Source organism: Mesoplodon bidens (assembly GCF_964165515.1).
Source record: "Mesoplodon bidens genome assembly, chromosome: 1".
In the NCBI taxonomy this organism is placed as follows: Eukaryota; Metazoa; Chordata; class Mammalia; order Artiodactyla; family Ziphiidae; genus Mesoplodon; species Mesoplodon bidens.
The window spans coordinates 139343201-139364509 of NC_138176.1; the positions used below are offsets into that span (position 1 = coordinate 139343201).

At 43.6% G+C, this 21309-nt stretch overlaps 1 protein-coding gene and 1 long non-coding RNA gene across 2 annotated transcripts in view; one reads left to right on the forward strand and one right to left on the reverse strand.

Moving 5' to 3' along the window:
- LOC308626953 overlaps positions 1-19329 on the reverse strand; it is a 786846-nt gene extending 767517 nt beyond the window's left edge. The window contains exons 1-2 of the long non-coding RNA XR_014017330.1: positions 19301-19329; positions 13375-13490 (exon numbers count right to left, since the gene is read on the reverse strand). This is a non-coding gene — a long non-coding RNA (uncharacterized lncRNA). The remainder of the gene's footprint in view (positions 1-13374; positions 13491-19300) is intronic.
- USP46 (ubiquitin specific peptidase 46) overlaps positions 19227-21309 on the forward strand; it is a 61354-nt gene continuing 59271 nt past the window's right edge. The window contains exon 1 of the mRNA XM_081252516.1: positions 19227-19379. Coding sequence (XP_081108642.1) covers positions 19344-19379 — 36 coding nt within the window. The 5' untranslated portion in view covers positions 19227-19343. The remainder of the gene's footprint in view (positions 19380-21309) is intronic.

The window sequence follows — 21309 nt, forward strand, 5'->3', positions numbered from 1 at the left end:
GATATTCATAAGATCATAGTAAAATGGGTTAAGGTGGCAGAGGGAACACCCATTCACTGTCTCTTCATCCTTCTTCTCTCAGAGTCTTCCAAACAGAGACTCTAGCAGGGAGCAGGCTCTGGATTGCCAAGCTGAGATTCAACAACATGACCCTGGCTGTAGGAAGATGTTCCTCTTCTTTTTTACTGCCTTGCATAGAAACACAGTAATCCTAGTATCTTCCTCAGACCTTTTTTAAAAAAAATTTTTTCTGGTTGTACTGCATGGCATGTGAGATCCTAGTTCCCTGACCAGGGATTGAACCTGTACCCCCTGCAATGGAAGCGTGGAGTCTTAACCACTGGACTGCCTGGGAAGTCCCCTTCCTCAGACCTTTTTCAATCCACTTGGTTAAGAGCAGGCAGGGCTATCAGTGACCTGATAGATCACTAGGAGATGGATCCAGTTACCAGAAGTGGGCAGAAGGTCTCAGCCAAATTTGGAAGATGAGGTGAAGAAGCTTGGTTCTGATGCCCAGCAATCTCCCCTACATAAAATGAAGATAGTTTTAGTTACTTAGAAATGATGGGTCAACCCACAGAAAGGCTCCCTGAGATCCACAGACTCAAACATAAAAATGGCCAATTGCCTGCACTCTCTATGCAGCCACCAAGACTTCTGGACAAAAAGCTGCTGGGAAGTGATCTGGGAACAGTTTAACACTGCTTTTCTCCACCCTCTTTGGGATGGAATATATATCACATGTTCCTCTTCTTTTTTAATGCCTTGCACGGAAACACATTAATCCTAGTATCTTCCTCAGACCTTTTTTTTTAAAAAAAATTTTCTGGGCACACTGTGTGGCATGTGAGATCCCAGTTCCCTGACCAGGGATTGAACCCACTCCCCCTGCAATGGAAGTGTGGAGTCTAACCACTGGACTGCCTGGGAAGTCCCCTTCCTCAGACCTTTTTTAATCCACTTTTTTTTTCCAATGTAGAAAAGTCCTAATAATAAACCTGAAGCTCTCTTAGTCCCGTTTTTGTGGTAAAGCCCAGCTCGTTCATAGTTGATAAATGTCAGAAGAGAGGCTGACATCCATGTATAAAGAAGGAAGTGGTACATGTTAAAAGTGAGATGGACTTAACCAGCAACATGAAAATGACTTGTAATATTTTTGTATTTGTTTTGATATTTGTAATTTTTTAATAATTTATCGTTGTTCATTCATTTATTCATTGTTTATATCCCATTTTAGTCCAAAAAGAATATGAATGTAGTTTATAAGACTATATTACAATGATATTTTTAAAACAGTGAGGAAATTGGATTGCAGGAAAATAAGATAAAGTCTGGGGCTAGTACACAAAATATAACCCATGAAGCGCTGTACACTTGCTGAAAGAAGGCCAAAAATTTTGCTCTGAGCTGCTTAGCAGTCAATGTGAAAATCAGAAAATGGAAACAAATCAGACACTCAAGAGAAGCACAAAGATTCCTGAAGGAAATTTCCTCCACAGATCTTCATAAAGAGGGCATTGCAATCAACTTCCTCAATATCAATAACCTAAAAAAATGTTTGTAATTCACATGTCTGAGATTTCTGACACCCAGGCGGAGGATTTCCTAGTCAAGGTGATTTCACACACTTAAACTCACTTAAAACAATTTTTCATGTGGCAAGATGGTTATCAGTCAGGCCAGGTGACATTTGAGAAGGAAATTGCATCTGATTATGAAGCAGATAGGCCACACTCTATAAAAATACTGAAATCAGTGATTGAAAACAAGTAGTATGCTCCCAGAAGAAAGATATGGCAATTTGGGTTAATTCCCTGGTCAAAGATTCAGCATTAAGTTGTGTGTGTGTGTGTGTGTGTGTGTGTGTGTGTGTACAGTATTAGATTTTTAAGACAACTAAATCTTTAACAAGATTATAAAATTAGGAAGTTCTCAATAAAATCCTAAGTCCAGCACAGCACATCAAAGTACAGATTTGTTTTGATGTGAAGTTAATTCATTGCTTAGAGTAAATATCAACTGAATATTCAGTTAACAAGAATTTTATCCTCTTAGAACTTAAAGTTGCCTTTAAAAATTTTTTTTATTAATTTATTTATTGGCTGCATTGGGTCTTCGTTGCTGCGTGCGGGCTTTCTCTAGTTGCGGTGAGTGGGGGCTACTCTTCATTGTGGTGCAGGGGCTTCTCATTGTGGTGGCTTCTCTTATTGCGGAGCACGGGCTCTAGGTGCGTGGGCTCCAGTAGTTGTGTCACGCGGGCTCAGTAGTTGTGGTGCGTGGGCTTAGCTGCTCCGTGGCATGTGGGATCTTCCCGGACCAGGGCTTGAACCCGTGTCCCTTGAATTAGCAGGTGGATTCTTAACCACTGCAACACCAGGGAAGTCCCGCTTTTCTCTTTTTTAAAAATGACCAAGGAACTTTGAGCTCAGTGCCTTTGTAGTCTGTCCATTAATTTTTCTGAGTTTATGGAATTATTCTCAATTCTCCCTCTGACCTTTTCCTGTTGAAAAGCTAAAAAGTAAGAACCTGCCTGTAATATTTGCCCTTCAATCTCACCCTAACACTGCAGGTACAACTGAAATTTTTGGAATCAAAACACATTAAAATAATCAAGAGGCCCTGAGTTCCTTCATTCTTAAATTTTTATCATGAAAATTCCCAAATATGCCCAATGATAAAATTCAGCAAGTCCCTGTGTATTTATCTTCCAGTCAACAGCTATCAACCAAAACCAGCATTTATTTTGCATACTTGTTCCATCTATCTACCTTTTTTCTTGAAGTATTTTAAAGAAAACCCCCAGATATCATGTTATTTCACCCCTCAATATTTCAGTATTAATCTCAAAAGAAAAGACGTAATCGTACCTGACAACAATGCCAGCATGATTGTTAAGAAAGTAAACAATAATTCGAAATTCATATTCGATTTCCCCCATTGTCTAAAAATGTTTGTTTTACAGTTTGTTTGAATCAAGATTCAAACAAGGTTTACTTATTGTATTTAGTTATGTCTTCAAAGCTTAAGCCTCTTCTGGTGAAGAAAAAAATGTCCTCCGTTTTTCTTTTTTTTTTAATTCCAACACCTTTAACTTTTTAAATAACAGTTTTGGAGATATAATTCAGATACCATAAAATTCACCCTTTTAAAGTGTGCAACTCAGTATTTTTTAGTATATTCATAGAGTTGTACAATCATCACCATTATCTAATTTCAGAACATTTTCATCGCTCCAAAAAGAAACTCTCACCCACTAGCAGCCACTCCCTACCTCTCTCCTCCCCACATCCTCTAGCTGTCTCTTTGGATTTGCCTATTCTGGACATTTCACATAAATGGGATTGTATAATACAAGATGTGGTCTTTTGTTTCTGGCTTCTTTTACTTAGCATAATGTTTTCAAGGCTAAACAAACAAGAGTAGTGCTATGCAGTGCTGGATTTTATTCCTTTTTATGGCAGAATAATATTCCATTGATTGGACATACTAAATTTTGTTTACCTGTTTATCAGCTGGTAGACAGGTCAGTTGTGCTGTGGTGTGTTCCACATGCTGGCTGATTGCTTTCTCCTGCTGCTGTTTAACTTGTGTCTTTATCCTGTTTTTCTCAAAGACTTGAGAGAAACCTCACATTCTTGAAAACTTGGTTGTCAGACTTTAGTGTGTGAAAGAACTACCTGCCACACTTGCTAAAGGTGCCGAATTCCAGGCTCATCAGCGGAGAGTCTGATGTAGTCTGATTGGAGAGGGGACCCAGGAATCTGCATTTTTTAACCCACCAGTTGATTCTGATGCAGGTATTCCCAGAATACACTTTGAGAAATTCTGCTAAGTGTCCCTAAACCTTGATTTTAATAGCACTTGACATTTCACAGAAAAGCCATAATAGCAACTGGTAGATTATTGACTAAGACTTTTAAAAAACAAAGTTGGAAATATTACTATAGAATGACGATAATAAAAAGGGCCTAAGTTAATACCCTGGCTGATGTCTTCCGGGTTGGAGATAGACGTTTGCAGGAATGATGGCCAGGAGAATTGTGTTGTGGTTGTTAATTAGGCACCCTGGAGTGAGTGAAGTAGCCAAATTTAGTTTTAAAGGCAATGAAAGCCAAATAGCCTCTAAGAATTAAATTACTGCACCAATCTTTACAGTATTGACCTCAACATTTACAAATATGCTCAGATTGATTAATTAGAATACTTCTTGATTCAGGAAATTTTAATTCTTAATCCGAAGCCATTTTCTGTTAGGTAAGCAAGAACAAAGTAGGTTGTAAATATTCTAAGAGGGCTCCTCTTTTCCTCTAGACATAGGCTACAACAAAGTACAACCATGTTTGCTTCAACACTTTTTCACTATCTAAATAGTGCATTTTAAACACCCCGAACTCCTGAGTATGAAGAGTGGTTTTCCCTTAATTTAATGACAAGGGTTTTCTTCCTTCCTTCCTTCCTCCCTCCCTCCCTTCCTTTATTAATTTTTTTTATTTCTTTTGATGTTGACCATTTTTAAAGTCTTCATTGAATTTGTTACAATATTGCTTCTGTTTTTATGCTTTGGATTTTTGGCTGCATGGCATGTGGGATCTTAGCTCCCAGACCAGGGATCGAACCCTCATCCCTTGCATTGGAAGGCGAAGTCTTAACCACTGGACTGCCAGGGAATTCTCAAGGATTTTCTTTCACTTAATAGATGAGTGATGATTTAAAGGTCTTTTAATGATTGTTGAGCAGCCAAAGTAGCAATAGCAAATGGAGTTCCATTTATTCTGTGCATCTCATTAAGCTATTACAGAAGAGAGTAATGTGGGAAAAAAAACCACCAGTGCTTTTTTGGGCTGTGAGAGAAAAAAATGGATTTCAGGATATGAAAACTTAGTTCTGGGCATTTATAGGGGAGTTGCCAGGAGAAGGGAACGCTTAATTCCTGAGTAATAATAACCTCAACTTCTTGACTCATTAGCCTGACTTGTAATGGGTGAGTGCCTATAGCAAAAGTATATTTTAAAAAACTTTTTATTATGAAAAAATTTCAAGCATACCCCCAAATAAGGAGAAGCTTCACATACTCAGCACCAGTCTTCAGCAATTAGCAATATTTTGCCAATCTCATTTCATCTGCCCACCCCCCTTTATTTTTACTCAGTCATTTTCAAGGAAGTTCCAGACATTATGTCATTTCACCAGTAAAAATTTTAGTTTGCATTTCTAGATTGATAAAAACATTTTAAACCATAACTATTTGCCATTATTACACCTAATAATTTTTTTTATTATCCTCTAATACCAGGTCCATGTTCAGATTTTCCCGATTGTCTCAAAACTCTCTCTTTACAGTTGGTTTTTTCTAATCAGAGTCCAAACAAGATCCACACATAGCATTTGGCTATGTCTTTAAGTCTCTCTTATTTGATAACGATCCTCCTCCTTTACCTGATCACTGATTTGTTGTAGAATTTGGGTAATTTCTCCTGTAAAATGACCCACATTCTGGATTTGTCTGTTTCCCCTTACTGGCATTTAGTGTGTTTCTTTATCTTCATTTAACTTCTTTCTTTTTCTTTTTTTAACTTGTTTATTTTCTATAAACTGGAGATTCAACTTGAATTTTGGGTCGAGAAAACCTTCCATACTTCTGGTGCATCATGTTGCAAGGCCCGTAATGGCATACTTGTCCCATTTTTCTAGGTTTTATTAGTGGGTTGAGGTGGTGTCCTCCACTACCAAGTTAGCCATTACGCTTTCACTGAATGGCTTTAGCTTCCACTTATGCTCATTCCTTAAACTCTTGTTTCATAGCTGTAAAATAAATTACAAAATTTTAAAAATCACTCCTTCTGCATTTATTAGCTGGACTTCTATAACAAACAACTTTCTCTCAAACACTATTTGATTACCCCCAAAAAACAGTTCATATGGGAAAGGCAGGATAAACTCTTTTTCTTTGCCTACGCACCCCCCCCAATTTCAGAGTTATACAACCTCGATAATTACAGGAGGGTTTCATATTTATCATGAATTCAGGATTTTTATATTCAGGTTTTATATTCATTAAAAGTATGTTTTTAAAATTGCTGTTGGAGATGGTACCATGAAGCATTGGCATCAGCCTTCTGAGACAGCGTTTCTCAAAGTATGGCCACAGACCATATATATCAGAATCCCCCGGGGCATTGGTTAATATGTAAATTCCTGGTCCCCATCAAGACCTACTGGGTCAGAATCTTTGGGAGTAGAGCCCTAGAATCTGCATGGAATCTGCATTTCTAACAAACTTCTCTAGGGATTTCTAAAATAGCTATGGAATGGATAGCCTTATGGGATTACCTCATCAGAGCTTGGGGACAAAACACCAAGTGGGTACATACCCGAGCAGTTACTTCAAAATAAGGTCACAAGGGCTTCCCTGGTGGTGCAGTGGTTGAGAGTCCGCCTGCCGATGCAGTGGACGCGGGTTCGTGCCCCGGTCCGGGAAGATCCCACATGCTGCGGAGCGGCTGGGCCCATGAGCCATGGCCGCTGAGCCTGCGCATCCGGAGCCTGTGCTCCACAACGGGAGAGGCCACAACAGTGAGAGGCCCACGTACCGGGGAAAAAAAAAAAAAGGTTCCAAGATCAATGACCACTGATAATTCAAGAAAAGAGAGGGTGGATACATTAACTCCTTCAAGAAGGGCCCAACAGACAGGAGTAGTACTATGCAGTCCTGGACCCCATACAGCGCTCTGCCCTGGTTGAGACAATCTAGGTTCTGACTACCCATTGTTACTAGAACTCTAGGAAACTTTCACAACAGTAAATCCTGTACAGCATGGCTCTACATGACATTGAACTCATCTCTCCTGTGGATTCCCATGGACCACTGTTGTTCACATCTGTAGCCTCAGATCCTGCACAGCTGCTGTCCACTGGGCCCCAGAGACTCCCACTGCATGATATGTGGCATCGCATCAGGTAACATGGTTGTGCATCCATTAGGACATGGGGTGCCATTTGTATTTGAAGGATCACTTAGTACTGTTCTCATACGTTCTATTTTTGAATTGCTTATCTCCTCTAGGGAACATACTTTCAATATTTTATTAAAGTCCCCGAATGCTTGACATTTTGAGCAACAGATTTGTTTAGTTGGTTTTTTAAATAAGTGATGATCCATTCTTGTAATTTCATTTGCCTTTATTTATTGAATTTTAAATAGCATTGTTGAATGCACTGACTCACCGGGGTTGGGGGGTGGGGAATACAGATGCTTAGAAGAAGAGTCAAGCTTGCAGACCTTGCCAGTTGAATTTTCTACAGATTAGAGAAAGCTAAACTACATCTCTCAGCATGTTTCTACCCATGTACTTGGGAAGAGAAAATGGGAATCAGGCTCCTGGGGCGTAACAGAAGTCCCAGATCTCCCTGAATGAATGCAGCCCCATTGTCTGTCAGTGAAGCTCTGTATTATGCCAATATCCAGCCCATGGAAAGAGCATGGCAAAGGACAGCATTGGGCATTCCAGCAGGGCCCTGCAGGGGACCGGAATTACACACACAGCCTGTTTTGAGATTCTTCAAGTTGCTGCCAAAGCCCTGGCATGGAGCTCCAGGCAGAAACCTGGCCTTGATACTATTCGATAAGGGCAGGAGTCATAAATTCAAATGACTGTGGGGGCCAGGAAGGCAGCATAAAGGAGTGAAGAGGCCTGGACAGGAGACTGGTGGATTAGGGAAATATGTCCCCACTGAAGGAAGCCACCCGTCAGCTTCTCCTGGCTGTTACCAGGAACAAGGTCCCTGAATGGCTAGAGCTTTTGATATTTCAAGAAAGGCTGATAATCTGAATTTTTATGTGAATTCTCTAGATTTCAAATGTTGGCATTAATTCAAATAGATTTTAAACACTGCAATGGTTAAACTAAATACGTCTGTGCGTCATTGTTTTGGGACTTTTGATTTAAGGAAATACAGTACCTTAAATTAATACCGCAGTGAAATAGAGGAGAGCTTGTATTTCCCAGACCAAGATGGTAAAAGTTAGAGTCTATAGATGGTTTCCTGATGCTGTTAGCAGAGACTCAAACCATGAACTTTTTTTTTTAAAGAAGACAAGAATGTCTTCTTTTCCTTCTTTTTTAAAAATAAATTTATTTATTTTATTTATTTTAATTTTGGCTGTGTTGGGTCTTCGTTGCTGCACCCGGGCTTTCTCTAGTTGCAGCGAGCGGGGGCTACTCTTCGTTGTGGTGCGTGGGCTTCTCGTTGCGGTGGCTTCTCTTGTTGCGGAGCATGGGCTCTGGGTGCACGGGCTTCAGTAGTTGCAGCACACGGGCTCAGTAGTTGTGGCTTGTGTGCTGCAGAGCACAGGCTCAGTAGTTGTGGCACCCGGGCTTAGTTGCTCCACTGCATGTGGGATCTTTCCGGACCAGGGCTCCAACCCATGTCCCCTGCACTGGCAGGCGGATTCTTAACCACTGTGCCACCAGGGAAGCCCTCAAACCATGAACTTTATAGGGATAAATTAGCTATATTTTGGTCAGTAGCCAGAGGCTAGACATTTGTAATTGTGTGCCATTTGTCATCTAGAAGCTCTGGATCAATATATATAGATCATTGCAGAACCATAATTCAAAGTCCATGGTCTATTGATTGTGGGTCAATGGTGACATCTTCCTACAAGAAAGCCATCACATTATAGAGCTAGCCCCCTGACCCCCTTGAGTCCTCAGAGGAAGACAGAGCAGAGTATTTACAAGGATTGCTTTATAAAACTCTAAGACTTGACTTGCTGGCAAAGAAAGTAGTGAGAATTTAGGCAGACTGCTTTGCCTTTCTGAAGAGTGATAGCCAGGTAGCATGTTCTGTTGAGATTGGATTTCAGTGTTGAGTTGTCTTCTAATTAGTCAGAGAGAGAAAGCATGGCTATATAATTACAACATGTGGACAGAGTGTTCTTTCATGGTTAACTAAGTGCACTTACAAAATTAATCTGGACTCTGGGAAATTAAATTGAGTTTAAAGAGAAATTTTAGACTTAAGAAAGCACATTGATTAAAATTTTGGATATCCTATAAAAGACCAGGGGTGTATGGACTAGAATTCTAGTTCCACCTCTGTCTGCAACCGATATGGGTCTTAATCATTTAACCTCTCCTGGTTCCAAGTTGGTTGAATTAGATGAATCTAAGTGTAATATTCAACTGTTCTACAACTTCATTTTTTTTAAAGCTGGTTGCTTTCTGTTACTGCTTATAGTCGTTGACTATTCATTTTTCTATCTTGTTTCATTTCGAGGAGATATTAGATGAATCCTTCTGTTTGCTACAAAAAAAATGGATGGACCTGTCACATATATATGTTATTATTTTTATACTAGTTGGGACATGGACTGCTCATTGAGATGGGCTTAAAAGGAAATAGGATGATGTGGACTCAGTACCAAAAATATTTTGATGAGCATTATTAAGTTATATATGGTTCCCTCTGTTCTGCTATAAAAGGAAACACAATCGTTGTTTATTAAAATACAGTATTTTAATACCACAATGAAATACACACACACACACACTCTCACCAAAATGGCTAAAGTTAAAAAGTCTGATAGGTCTCCGGCCTCGCTCCCGGGATACCCATCTCAGCTCGCGGGTCACTGCCGGGCGCGCGCGCGTGGGTTGGTGCGGAGGCCTTGGGGCCTGGGCCTGGCCACCGCCTCCTCCTCCGCCGCGGGCTCCGAGGGGCCGCGAGATGCAGCCGCGGGGCCCTCCCCCCAGCGTAGTCCCCCACTAACGGGGACTTCACCTCTGTCTCCTCAGCAGACGCGAAAGACCAGCAGCATTGGCATTACTGGGCTCTAGTAATGCAGAATCTGCCTTAATCATAATTTACATTTTGACAAGATCATCCTTCAGTGATTCATATGCACATTAAAGCTTGAGAGGCGCTGATTGAGAATATTATGAAAGATCAACAAAAAGAGGAAAAATTTTTATAGCTAAAAGATCAGGGGCAGTTTAATATTGGTAATATTTTGCCACATTTTGAAAGATAGGTAGTGTTTTGTATATGTAGGACAGAGGGAGTATGTCCATATGCAAGGGGCTGCATATGAGGAAGTCCCTAACACCAAGAAATGGCTTAATAAGAATGGGATTTTTAAAAATTCATCATACACAATAAATGCTATGCAAAGGAGGTTCAGGGACTTCCCTGGTGGTGCAGTGGTTAAGAATCCTCCTGCCAATGCAGGAGACACGGGTTCGAGTCCTGGTCTGGGAAGATCCCACATGCCGCAGAGCAACTAAGCCCATGTGCCACAACTACTGAGCCTGCGCTCTAGAGCCCGTGAACCACAACTGCTGAGCCCATGTGCCACAACTACTGAAGCTCACGCACCTAGAGCCTGTGCTCCGCAACAGAGAAGCCACCACAATGAGAAGCCCGCGCACTGCAACGAAGACCCAATGCAACCAAAAATAAATAAATAAAATAATTAATTAAAAAAAAAAGAGGTTCAAAGGTGGAAGTGGTTAACTGCAGGAAGGGATCAAGGAAGCCTTCAGAGACAGATGAGGTACATTTTGAAGGAAAAGGAGAAGTTCTTCAGGTTGAAAAGAGGGAAAAGCATTCACTTAAAAATTATTCAAATGCAATAATTGGTCGAGGCAGTCCCTGTATTTTATACTTCTCAATCTTCACAGACCTAAAACAATGCTGATTTAGACCATGAAAAAAAAAAGAGTCTGATAATACTAAGTATAGGTAGGGTGTGAAGCAAGAGGAACTCTGACACTCTGCTAGTGCAAGTATTAGTATGACCACTTTAAAAACCGGTTTGGCATTATCACCCCATTTGAACACATGCCTACCCTATGGCCCAGCAACTTACACCTAAATGTATATCCAACAGAAATGTGTGCCCATGTTAACCAAAGGACACATATAAGAACGTTCATAGAAGCATTTTTGGTAATAGCCTCAAGCTGGAAACAAACCAAATACCTGATGGTGTTGAATTTGTATATAAATTGTGACATCTTCGTACAACACAATACTATACAGCAACAAAAACTAACAAACTACAGCTTTTCTGAGCAAAATGGCTGAATCTCATAATACTGAGCAAAAGAAGCCAGGCAAAAAAGAGTTACACACTGCATGGTTTTATTTATAGCAACACAAACAGAAAACTCAGGCAAAACTAAGCTATGGATTTAGAAGTCAGTGTAGGGGTTACCTTTGGGGGAGAGAGCACAGTGGTTGAGAGGAGTGTGGGTGAGGACTTCAGGATGCTGGTTATGTTCTATTTCTTTACCTGGGTGGTGGTGTACAGGTGTGCCTGTTTTGTGACAATTCACTTAAGATTTATGCATGTATTTATGTTTTAATTAAAAATTAAATTTTCTGAATGTATGTTTCAATTTAAAATATTAAAAACATAGGAAAGTTTCATGCTTTGTGCTTAGACATGATATCAACAGCTCTTTTAGTAATAACCTATAGGAATCAATAATAGCTGTTGCTGAAACATTATTTTATAACAGTGACTTCAACTAAGTGGCTCATAATTACCCCCCCAAAAAGAAGATAAGTAAGCTATCTTGAATAGTCCTTTTTATTCAAAAATAAAGTCTAAACAGCAATGAGTATAGTGTGCTTCAAATGGAAACATCTACAGATCATTGTTTCAAAGGTTCCAGTTGAACCAGAACTCCATCAAAAACAGCATAAATCACTTGTAATCATTTGAATCAATTAGTACTCTTGAAACTTTTGAATCTATTTACCTAGTTCATGCAGAGCTTGAAAGGCTTATCAAATGAGTATGTATAGCATTCAGAGCCGTCACCTCCTCAGAGCCTATCTCTTTTTGGTCCCTGGTGACAGTGAGTGATGACTGGCATGTGTATAGTGCTTTTCAAGGTACATAGCACCACAGCCACCAGTAGGAGGATCTGCTCATGTGGCCTTATCAGTGTCACCCTTAATTTGGCTGTCTGACCCTACTTTCTGAGAAGAAATGCAAGAGTAGAACCCTAAGCCTTCACTGGGGACAAAGTTGTACAGTGAGAGAGTTCAGGACAGTCTCATCTTGTTTTCAATGAACCACATGGTTGCCAGCTTTCTAGAAGGGCATGATCACAAAAGGAGAATTACAGGTGCTGCTGCCTGAGGGAAGTCTCATTCCAGGTGCCACTTGTGAATCCCTGCCCTTCCACCAGGTGGCAGTGGTGGTCGGGAGGCTGTTAAAACTATGGAAGTGACCACACATGGGCTGGGAGCACACTAAGGTACAATCTGGTGAGAAGGCATACATCTTTCCTTTATTGTAAATAGTGTTTATGGACATGGAAGGAATGTAAATGCCCCCAAAAAAAGTCTGTTCGAAATCTGATTAGGCTATTAGAACAACTATTCTCTTACCCTAGAGAGTCTTCTTCTAATCTTATCCTTTCAATCGCCCATTCAACAAATATTTATTGACTGCCTTCTATGTGCCTTACTATTCTAAGGGGTATGGCAGTAAACAATGCAGTCAAAACCTCTAGGGAGCGATGGAGCGTCTATTCCTGTCTACTAAGAAGATGGAGGCCATCTCATGTTAATTTCCTCAATCTAATGGATGTACTTCCTCCTTTCCAAAGCTCTTGGGCCCTTGACATGACCCCTACCCTTCTAATAAGGGCACTCCATCAAGCCTTACTTGTAGATTCACAACTCCTCACATTTTGATGACAAATGTACTAATAATTATGGTAAAAGGGATAAATAAGATGACCAAACCATTCCATTGATTCCCTTGCCTCCCTTAAGGTGCTGAGATCTCCTTATTTTATGACCAAATCTCTCTAGAAGTCTTATTTCTAAATGAGGGAAGCTCATTTGCTTCAACTTCCTCGCCACACACTTACCTTCTAAACCCTGCCCTCCTCATACCCATGAGGGCTGTAAATTCTATATAATTCAGTTCAGAACTTGGAGGAAAGAGAAAACCACCAGGAAAGCAGGGTGGTGAGTAAAATGGTTCTGATTAAGTGAGCCAAGTGTTGTAGGGAAAGAATTAATTACCTGTTAATTATCTGAGAGACTCCTGTGTGCACCTAGCATTGTGCCAGGCATTTCAGGTTTCTAAAGAAACATCAAGGGACTTCCCTGGCAGTCCAATGAGTGAGACTTTGCCTTCCAAGGCGGGGGAGGGGGGTTGGCTGGAGGGGTGTGGGTTTGCTCCCTGGCCAGGGAGCCGGGATCCCATATGCCTTGCAGCCAGGAAGCCAAGGCATGCAACAGGAGCAAAGTTGTAACAAATTCAATGAGGACTTTAAAAATGGTCCACATCAAAAAAAAAAAAAAAACTTAATGAAACGTCAAAAGTGACCTCTGATAAAAACCTACCAAGGAAGGTGAAACTGGGAAGTCTTCCTCTGGAAGTGAGCTTTGAACGGAGTTTTGAGGAGTGAGTGGACTTGAAATAGAAGGAAGAATAATCATCGGAGGGTGGGGCCGCAGGCCTGGAAGCATGAAGGGAGAGCGATGTAAATACTTGATTTCAAGGAGGCGCTTGCAAACCAGGCAGAGACCCATTCCATGAAGGTAATTTTGAGCTCTTCAATTGTCTAGTTCCCTATCTCTTCTTCCCTTGAAAGCCAAACACCTTTAGTCTGTTTTCTCACCTCCCTCTTATTTATGAATCCATTCCAATATGGATTAGCTAATATCCAATATCCTAACTGTTCCATGCAAACTGCCTTTGATAGAATTCAAAGAACTTTTGAGTAATAGGTTCTGGTGCAATAATGCTTAAATGAATCTGGGCAAGTTACTTAAACTCTCTGAGCTTCAGTTTTCTCTAAAATGAGGATTATATATATGCCTTCCTCATAGGGCTGTCAGAAGGATTAAATGCACGTTAAAGTTTTGTTCAAGAATTGAACATTGTCACTATTATTAATCATCTTCTTTGATCTCTTAGCTGTATTGGATACTTTTGACTACCTCCTCCCATCTTAAAATACTCTGGAGTTTGCGATGTTGCATGTTTGTTTGCTTTTCTTCTACCACATTAGCAGCACTGTGTTAGTTTTCTTTGGCTGCTCTTCCTCCATCTGATCCTGCATGGTGGAGCTCTTTTTGACTATCCCTTTATCTATTCTCAGTCAAAACTCCTTGGCAGGGCTTCCCTGGTGGCGCAGTGGTTGAGAGTCCGCTTGCCGATGCAGGGGACGCGGGTTCATGCCCTGGTCCAGGAGGATCCCACATGCTGCGGAGCAACTAAGCTTGCACGCCACAACAACTGAGCCTGCACTCTAGAGCCCGCGCGCAGCAACAAAGACCCAATGCAGCCAAAAATAAATAAATAAATAAATTCATAAAAAAAGAAAACCTCCTTGGCAAAACTCTTCCTAGGCCATTTCATCCATAACCACATGTCCTCTGTTATCTTCTATATATTAATTACCTTTAGGTTTATCCCTCTGTTATCTTCTATATATATTAATTACCTTTAGGTTTATCCCTCTGTTATCTTCTATATATTAATTACCTTTAGCTTTATCTCCAGTCCAGACATCTCTTCTGAGCCCCAGTGGTACCTGATATAACTTTTCAGGTGTTTCATGGTTATCTGCAACTCAACGCCTCTGAAACCAAGTTCACTTCTTCTCAGCCACCTACACCTGCACCTGCTCCTCCAGCATTCCCTATTATAAAAAATGACATTCCTTTTCATTCTAGTCAGAAACTTGGGTTTCTTATCCTTGTCCCTCATCCCAGTAAATCACCAAATTCAGCTAACTACCTCCAAAAAAAATGCCTTTGATCTATCTGCTTCTCCCCTTTCCATTGCTATTCCTTACCTAAACCCAGGCTCCCAGCAGCTCTGGGACTCCCTCTCCACAGATTTCTAACTGGCCTCCCCTAGAGCCCTTTTGCTCTCCTTCAACCCTCTCTCCCCACACAGTAGCCAGCTACAGTCATCTCTTCTTTCAGTTAATCAAAATGTATTAACAAATAGAAATCTAATCATGTTCCAACCTAGCTTAAGAGTCCTTCAATGGCATTTTAGTCGGCACTTCAAAATAAGCCAATTGTTTCAAAGACTTAGGGAATCTTAACCACGCATAAATACATGCATGATTTTAGACGCAGTTTCCCCGTTGTAGGAACTCACTCCAAAGTTAGCTTATCCTTATTTTGTACTAAGTGCATGCAAAAAGTAGTGAAGACGTTCATAAACAGTTCCACATTAGAAATTGAGCAGTACGAGTGCTGTGACTGCCTTCTCTTATCCTCGGACCACCGGCGCCTCACACAGCATCTGGCCCAAAGCATGTCTTCAGGATTTGTTTGATACATGATGAAAAAGGGAAAAGGCTGTCATAAAGTTCCTCACAGAATTGAAATATAATCCTCAGAAACCAGTTTGGTTTTAAAGTACAGTCAGGAAAATGTTTTCCCCTGAGACAGCCAAATGTTTACTAGCACTTGCATCTCACATGAGCTGCAATAACCTATTTGGCAATGTGGAAAAAAAGGAAAGGAACGAATGTGCCAGGCACAGTGCCTGAGACCGGATGAGATTTTTTTAAATGCACAAGACAAGGTTCCTTCCCTCCAGGAGCTTCCAGGCCACTTGGAGAGAGGCAACTGTCCAAATATTTAATATCTGATTTCTTGGCTGCTCTTACGGACAAGGCACTGTGTCCTTCTTAGGTGTAAAATGGTGAGCAAAAACAGACCTCTCACTTCACATCTAATGAGGGTTGGGAAGCACACATTAATCAATTACATGAACAATAATAATAGCAGTGTCACTTGTGTAGTGGTTAGTGCATGTCAGGCATATTTTTTGTACTCTATATAATAACATTCCATGAAGGGGCCTCTTCTTTTTATGGATACAGAAATTTCCGCATAGAGAAGTTAAGACACTTGCCCAAGATCACACACCTAGTCCAGAGAGTCTGGATCCAGGATTCATTTTTTAACCACCCATTCTACTGCCTCCATGCTGTGTGCTAGATGGAATAAGCATATTCACAAATATAAGGTCCATGAAGGGAAGACTGATGGTGCTGTAAGAACATATGACAAAGGCATCCCATTTGTCTCAAGTCATCTGAAGGCTGAGTGGTGTTAACTAAGCAAAGAGGGGAAGCAGGAGGGGGCACTGACACAAAACTGGTAACTACAGAAGGGTGAGCATGGAAACACCTGGATATAGTTCATTGGTGGTGGTGGGAAGCAATCTCGGACGGCATCACGGAGGAGGCAGATCTAGAGGAGGAAGACCTGGAAAAATCCATGGAGTGGGTAGAGAAGAGAGGAAAAGGAAACACCATGAATTCAGAATGAACCTAATGAATTTTGGACATAGGGAGACAATGGTGTATTAGAATTGTTTCAGTTGTGAGCAGCAGACATTCAATTTGAACTAACAAAGAAAACAAGGACTTAACCACCTTGAGTTGCTGAAGAGTCCAGGATACAGATCTGGCAGCCACAGGATAAATGATGTCCTTAGGATCTCTTTTACATTTCTCAGCTTTATTTTTCTTCATTCTCAGGAAATGGAAAGATGGCAGCTCTAGATCTTATCATATCAGCTCAGCAAACTCAGGAAGGGGAGCACTTCTTTCCCCAAAGACCCAGGGCCAACTCTCATTGGCTCAGTTTATATTACATTCTCGTAGCTGAACCAGTCATTGTGGCTGGGCCATGAGGTGCTCTCACTGGCCAGGCCTGGATCATGTGCCTTCATCTGTTTAGTGCTAGCCTATGTTCCGTCTCTCCATTTGCCCACTTTTCCCAGTTTTAACTCTATACCTTTATACCAGCTGGCCCTTATATGTGGAACACTTTTCCTCAAAGTTCTCTTATTAGCTTGTCAACATTTTCATCATTTTACCTCTTACCACCTCCAAGTAATGTTTCCTCCCTGAACAAGACTGAGGTTACAATTATTCTTCTTCAACTGATGCCTTTTCCAATTTAGATCTGTGAATACCAACCTTGTAGTAGTGTAAAAATGTATTTAATTATTCATGAGTCTGACAAGTTCTGCCGTGTTCAATTGATTTGCTGTGTTTGTAATTCACTGCCTGAGTTTCAATCTGGATGTTTGTCTATATTGAACACTTCAGTTTTAGGCTTTAGGCTGTTAAAAAGCATGCAAAGGATGCCTTGCTAACGTAGCACTCAGTAATCGAGTGATGTTCAATTTTCATTATGTCAATGGCATTTTCAATCCTGTGGACTTTGCTATCCATTATGCCAGTGTTGGCAGAAATACTGAAGTCTATTATGGTATAAAATTTCCATATCATTTAAGGTTTTGGATTAATGCCTTCATAGTGGAATGTCTGTGAAATTGAGTCCCAAGGCCTGGGTTTTAGCCTTGAGGTTGCTCCTGAACTTGTTTTATGACTTTCCTCAAGTATTTAAACCTTTCCAGGTGTCAGTTACCCAACTGGCCATAGCTTGGGTGTTTTGCTGCCTTTTCCTCTCTTTAAGGTGCTCAGCCAGATGAGCACACCAACTTCAGTTGTAACATTTGGGGAACATGATTGAGGTAGGATACTTGATACCCTAAGCCTTATTTTACTGATCTACAAAAGGCGATTATAATAGCATCTATTACCTGGTGATTATGTTGGTGCCTGAAGATTATGAATGTAAAGCATCATGATTGACAATGGTGAAAAATCAAAGCGAGCTATCATCATCCTCAGGATCTGTTTGGAAATAAGATGTAGGCAGAATGACTTAACATAAGCAGGAATTTATTCCTTAAATCCATTAAATATACAGAGCCAAGATGACCCCAAGGAAACTCTAGTCGCTGTTGTTTGTCTTATTTCCATCCCAGGTCCTAGGGATGTTAGCAATCGAGGGTTCTCAAATCTTACAATGCCTAACACTAAATAGATAATGGAGGACAGGAAGCGTGCTATTTTCCCAGTATGTTCCTCTTGGTTAGATAAAAGCTATCTTCAATCATATTACGTTCTCCTCTAAGTCGATGTCATTAAATATATTGGTTTAAGAATTATCACGCGTTGCGCTTGTACTTCTCTGTTGAAAGCACTGAATTGCAACCTTGTATGAGAATTGTTTCACACCTTCGGAAATGGGCTTCTCCACTTCACAAGAACATATCTGCTAAATGGTGTGGATTCGCGCTTTGAGTCAAAACCCACGACCTTTTATACAGGAAATGTGTATACGCCGATACAATGACCCTTCTCAAAACCTAAAGAGGTTGGGTGCCCGCAAGAGAGGTAGGTATTTCTAGAAGACGCAGAAAAGTTTGGTTTTCGTTCTTTCTAGATTCAAATCGCTCCTTGGACCGTCCCTAGTCCTTGTCCAGAACCGAGACTTTCCCTTTGTACCTGCTAATGTCACAAACTGGCCGAGCGCGCCGTGGCTGGCTTCCCCTCAGACCCAGATTCCTGTCCCCTCCCGGCGCCCTCGATCAGGCAGCCGGCCCGCGGCTGGCCAGGGCTCTGGACACTCCCGTGTCCTGACCCCATTTACTTCTTGGGTCCCCGCGGGTGCCATTTGGCTGGAGCCCCGGGGAGAAACGAAAAGTTGGATGTAGTCACCCCTACCCCTTGCCTCCTCCACTCGCCCAAACATAAAAAAACCCGGGGCTGCTGGGTGCCGCGCGGCAGGAAAGAACAAATGAAGACCGAAAGCGGCCCCCTGTCCCCGGCGACGTGCCCCGCTTCCCCGGCTCGAGGGCAGCCCCTTCCGCCGGCCGACACCCCACGCGGGCGCGGTCCCTGCTTCCCGGGCGGTGCCGCGGGCCGGAGGAGGCCGCCGACGCGTCGGGGTCCGCGCGGGGGACCTGCGGCAGCCGCGCGAGCGAGGGCCTGGCCGCGCATTCCAACCCGTTCAGAGTGAAGCAGGACAGCAGAAGAGAAAAAGAAAAAAGGCCGAGCCGAGGTGGCCGGGGGCGCGGGCGGGCGGAGGAGGGAGGAAGAGCCGCGGGGACCCGGGCCGGGTCCGGGTAGGGGCCGGGCGCGCGGCGGGAGCGCTCGGGGCGCGGGCTGCACGCGGCGCTCGGACCGCCCCTCCTCCCGGCGCCGCCGGCCGCGGCCCAGGCTCCCTCGCTCCGCCACTCCCCGCCCCTCCGCTCTCCCTCCCGCCTCCCGCCTTCCCCGCCCTCCCCTCCTCCTCTCCTCCCTCCCGGCCTCCCTCTCCCAGCCAAACTGAAAGCCGGACCCCAGGCCGCCTCCCCGCCGCCGCCGCGCCGCCGCCGCCGCCGCTGCCGCGCCCGGCCTCCCCACGAGCGCTTCACCATGGCCGGTCCTGTTTTCACCTTATAAAGATGGCGGTGCGGGATCGCTGTAACCTTTAGACTAATGACTGTCCGAAACATCGCCTCCATCTGTAATATGGTGAGTGGCCGCCGCCGCCGCCGCCTCGGGGGTCGCGCCCCAGGCGCGGCGAGGCGAAGAAAGGGAAACCCGAGTCGCACGCCCGCCCGGCGGCCGGTGGGGGTGGGGGCGGCGGGGGCGGCGCGGCCCCGCCAGAAGTTCCCGGCCACCGGGCTGGGCGGGCCGGTCGCGGCCCCGAGCCCCCCGCCCCCTTCTCGGTCCCGACCGGGGACCCCGCTTGCCGGTCCCCGGGCCGAGCCGCTGCGCCTCCGCCCTCGGGTTAGGGTGGAAGCGTCTTGGGGGGGGGAGGCAGAACCCGGACGTCCCGGTGGACCGGGTTGGAGGAGAAGCTGGTGGCTGGGGGGGTACCCATCCTGTCCTTGCCACAGATAAAGCCCTGCCGGACTCCCTGACCGTCCTCATCTCATTTTTGGGTTCACTCCTTAAACTGTATTTAAGATTCACTTTGCAGAGGCAATAGGTGTATCTGGTGAAATCTGAAATGTGATAGAGCTGTAAAAAAGTGCAAAATTGTGGTTAGGGAAGTGAACTTCTACCTGGTTTAGGAAAGCATGGCATTTGCTTTGGATGCCTCAGTTTTCCCATCTGTGAAAGGGGGACAAGGTTATAAGGCAGTAACAATTAGAGGCCCTAAGGGTGGGGCCGGCTGGGGGCGTGGAGTTGGTCTCCAGGATTATCCTGCCTGATCCACCGTAGACCCAAGCGCGGACTGGTGGGCGTGGACACAGCAAGGGGACCTTGCTGGGCTCCGAGTTGGACTGGGTCCATGACGTGGTGAGCACTTTAACTTGGGTTTCTCCCATTGCTTTCCCTTCGTTTTCATTTTCTACAGGCACAGCCTCCAGCCCTTGGGTCCCCAGGGTGCATCCTGCTGGTACCTCTACTTGTCAGAGCCTTGGAGAGCACAGCTCGCCCCCTGGAGTAAGGCATTGCCTTCCTGTGCAGGATGAGAGAGTGTGTACTTTGCCTTGGCTCTCCAGGGTTCCCCTGCCCCGCATCAAGTCTCCCCTCCCCCCAGCTGAATGGAACACATGCTCTTTTAATGCCAGTTTGGGGGAACCTCCCTTGAAGCTAATAATACAGGCCACTAAAGGGAATCTGAGGAGGCTTGATTGAGAAGCCTGGGAGTAAGGTGATCTGGCTGCCCTTCCCCCATCACCCAGCTTTATAAATCTTCTGTCCCACATTCTGTTGCAAGATTAACACATGGGAAAGGAGCATTAAGGAGCCATGTGTTAGCTCAGGGGTGGAATCAAGACCCACTGGTGCTGGCTTCAGTTTTCAGCACCGTTGGACGTGGCTACCGCTGTGGTCGGCAGAGCAGTTGCTGGGCCTTCCCAGAGTGATAGCTGCAAAGGTACTGGTGCAGGACCAGCTGTGGTGAGTGGCTCCTGGCACGTTTACATTTCCTCTCTTCCTTCCCTTTCCACACAGAGACAGGTCTTCTGCTCCTTGCTGTCGAGTGGCATTAATGTCGCTTGGTGCAGTGAAAAGATCCTCTCCATCTCTCTGTCTGCTAAGACCAGCTCCTGAGGGGAACTCTGAAACCAGAGCATCTCCAATACTCTCTTTCGTGCCTGCTGGGGTGGCCTTGGGCTTACAGGGCAGTGAAGCTCTTGGTGGTGTTCCTGTCCTGCTTGTGTGTGGTGACACCTCTCTGTATTGAAGCAGGCTGGAAACTTGAGAGCTAACATGTCCCAAGATGAAGTCAGTCCCCTGCTTTTTTTTTTTTTTTTTGGCCCTCAGTGCAGTTGGGGCTTCTTGGCACACCTGAGTAGAATGTCACAACCTGTTTCCAGTAAAACTTGGCCAGGGAGGCAAGCTGCAGGGAGGACATGAGAGGAGCAGGCTGGCACTGTGTCTGGAAAGTTGGTATCTCATATGGAGTCCCTAAAAAGGCCCCAAATTTAGGGTCATCACCCAGGTGAGG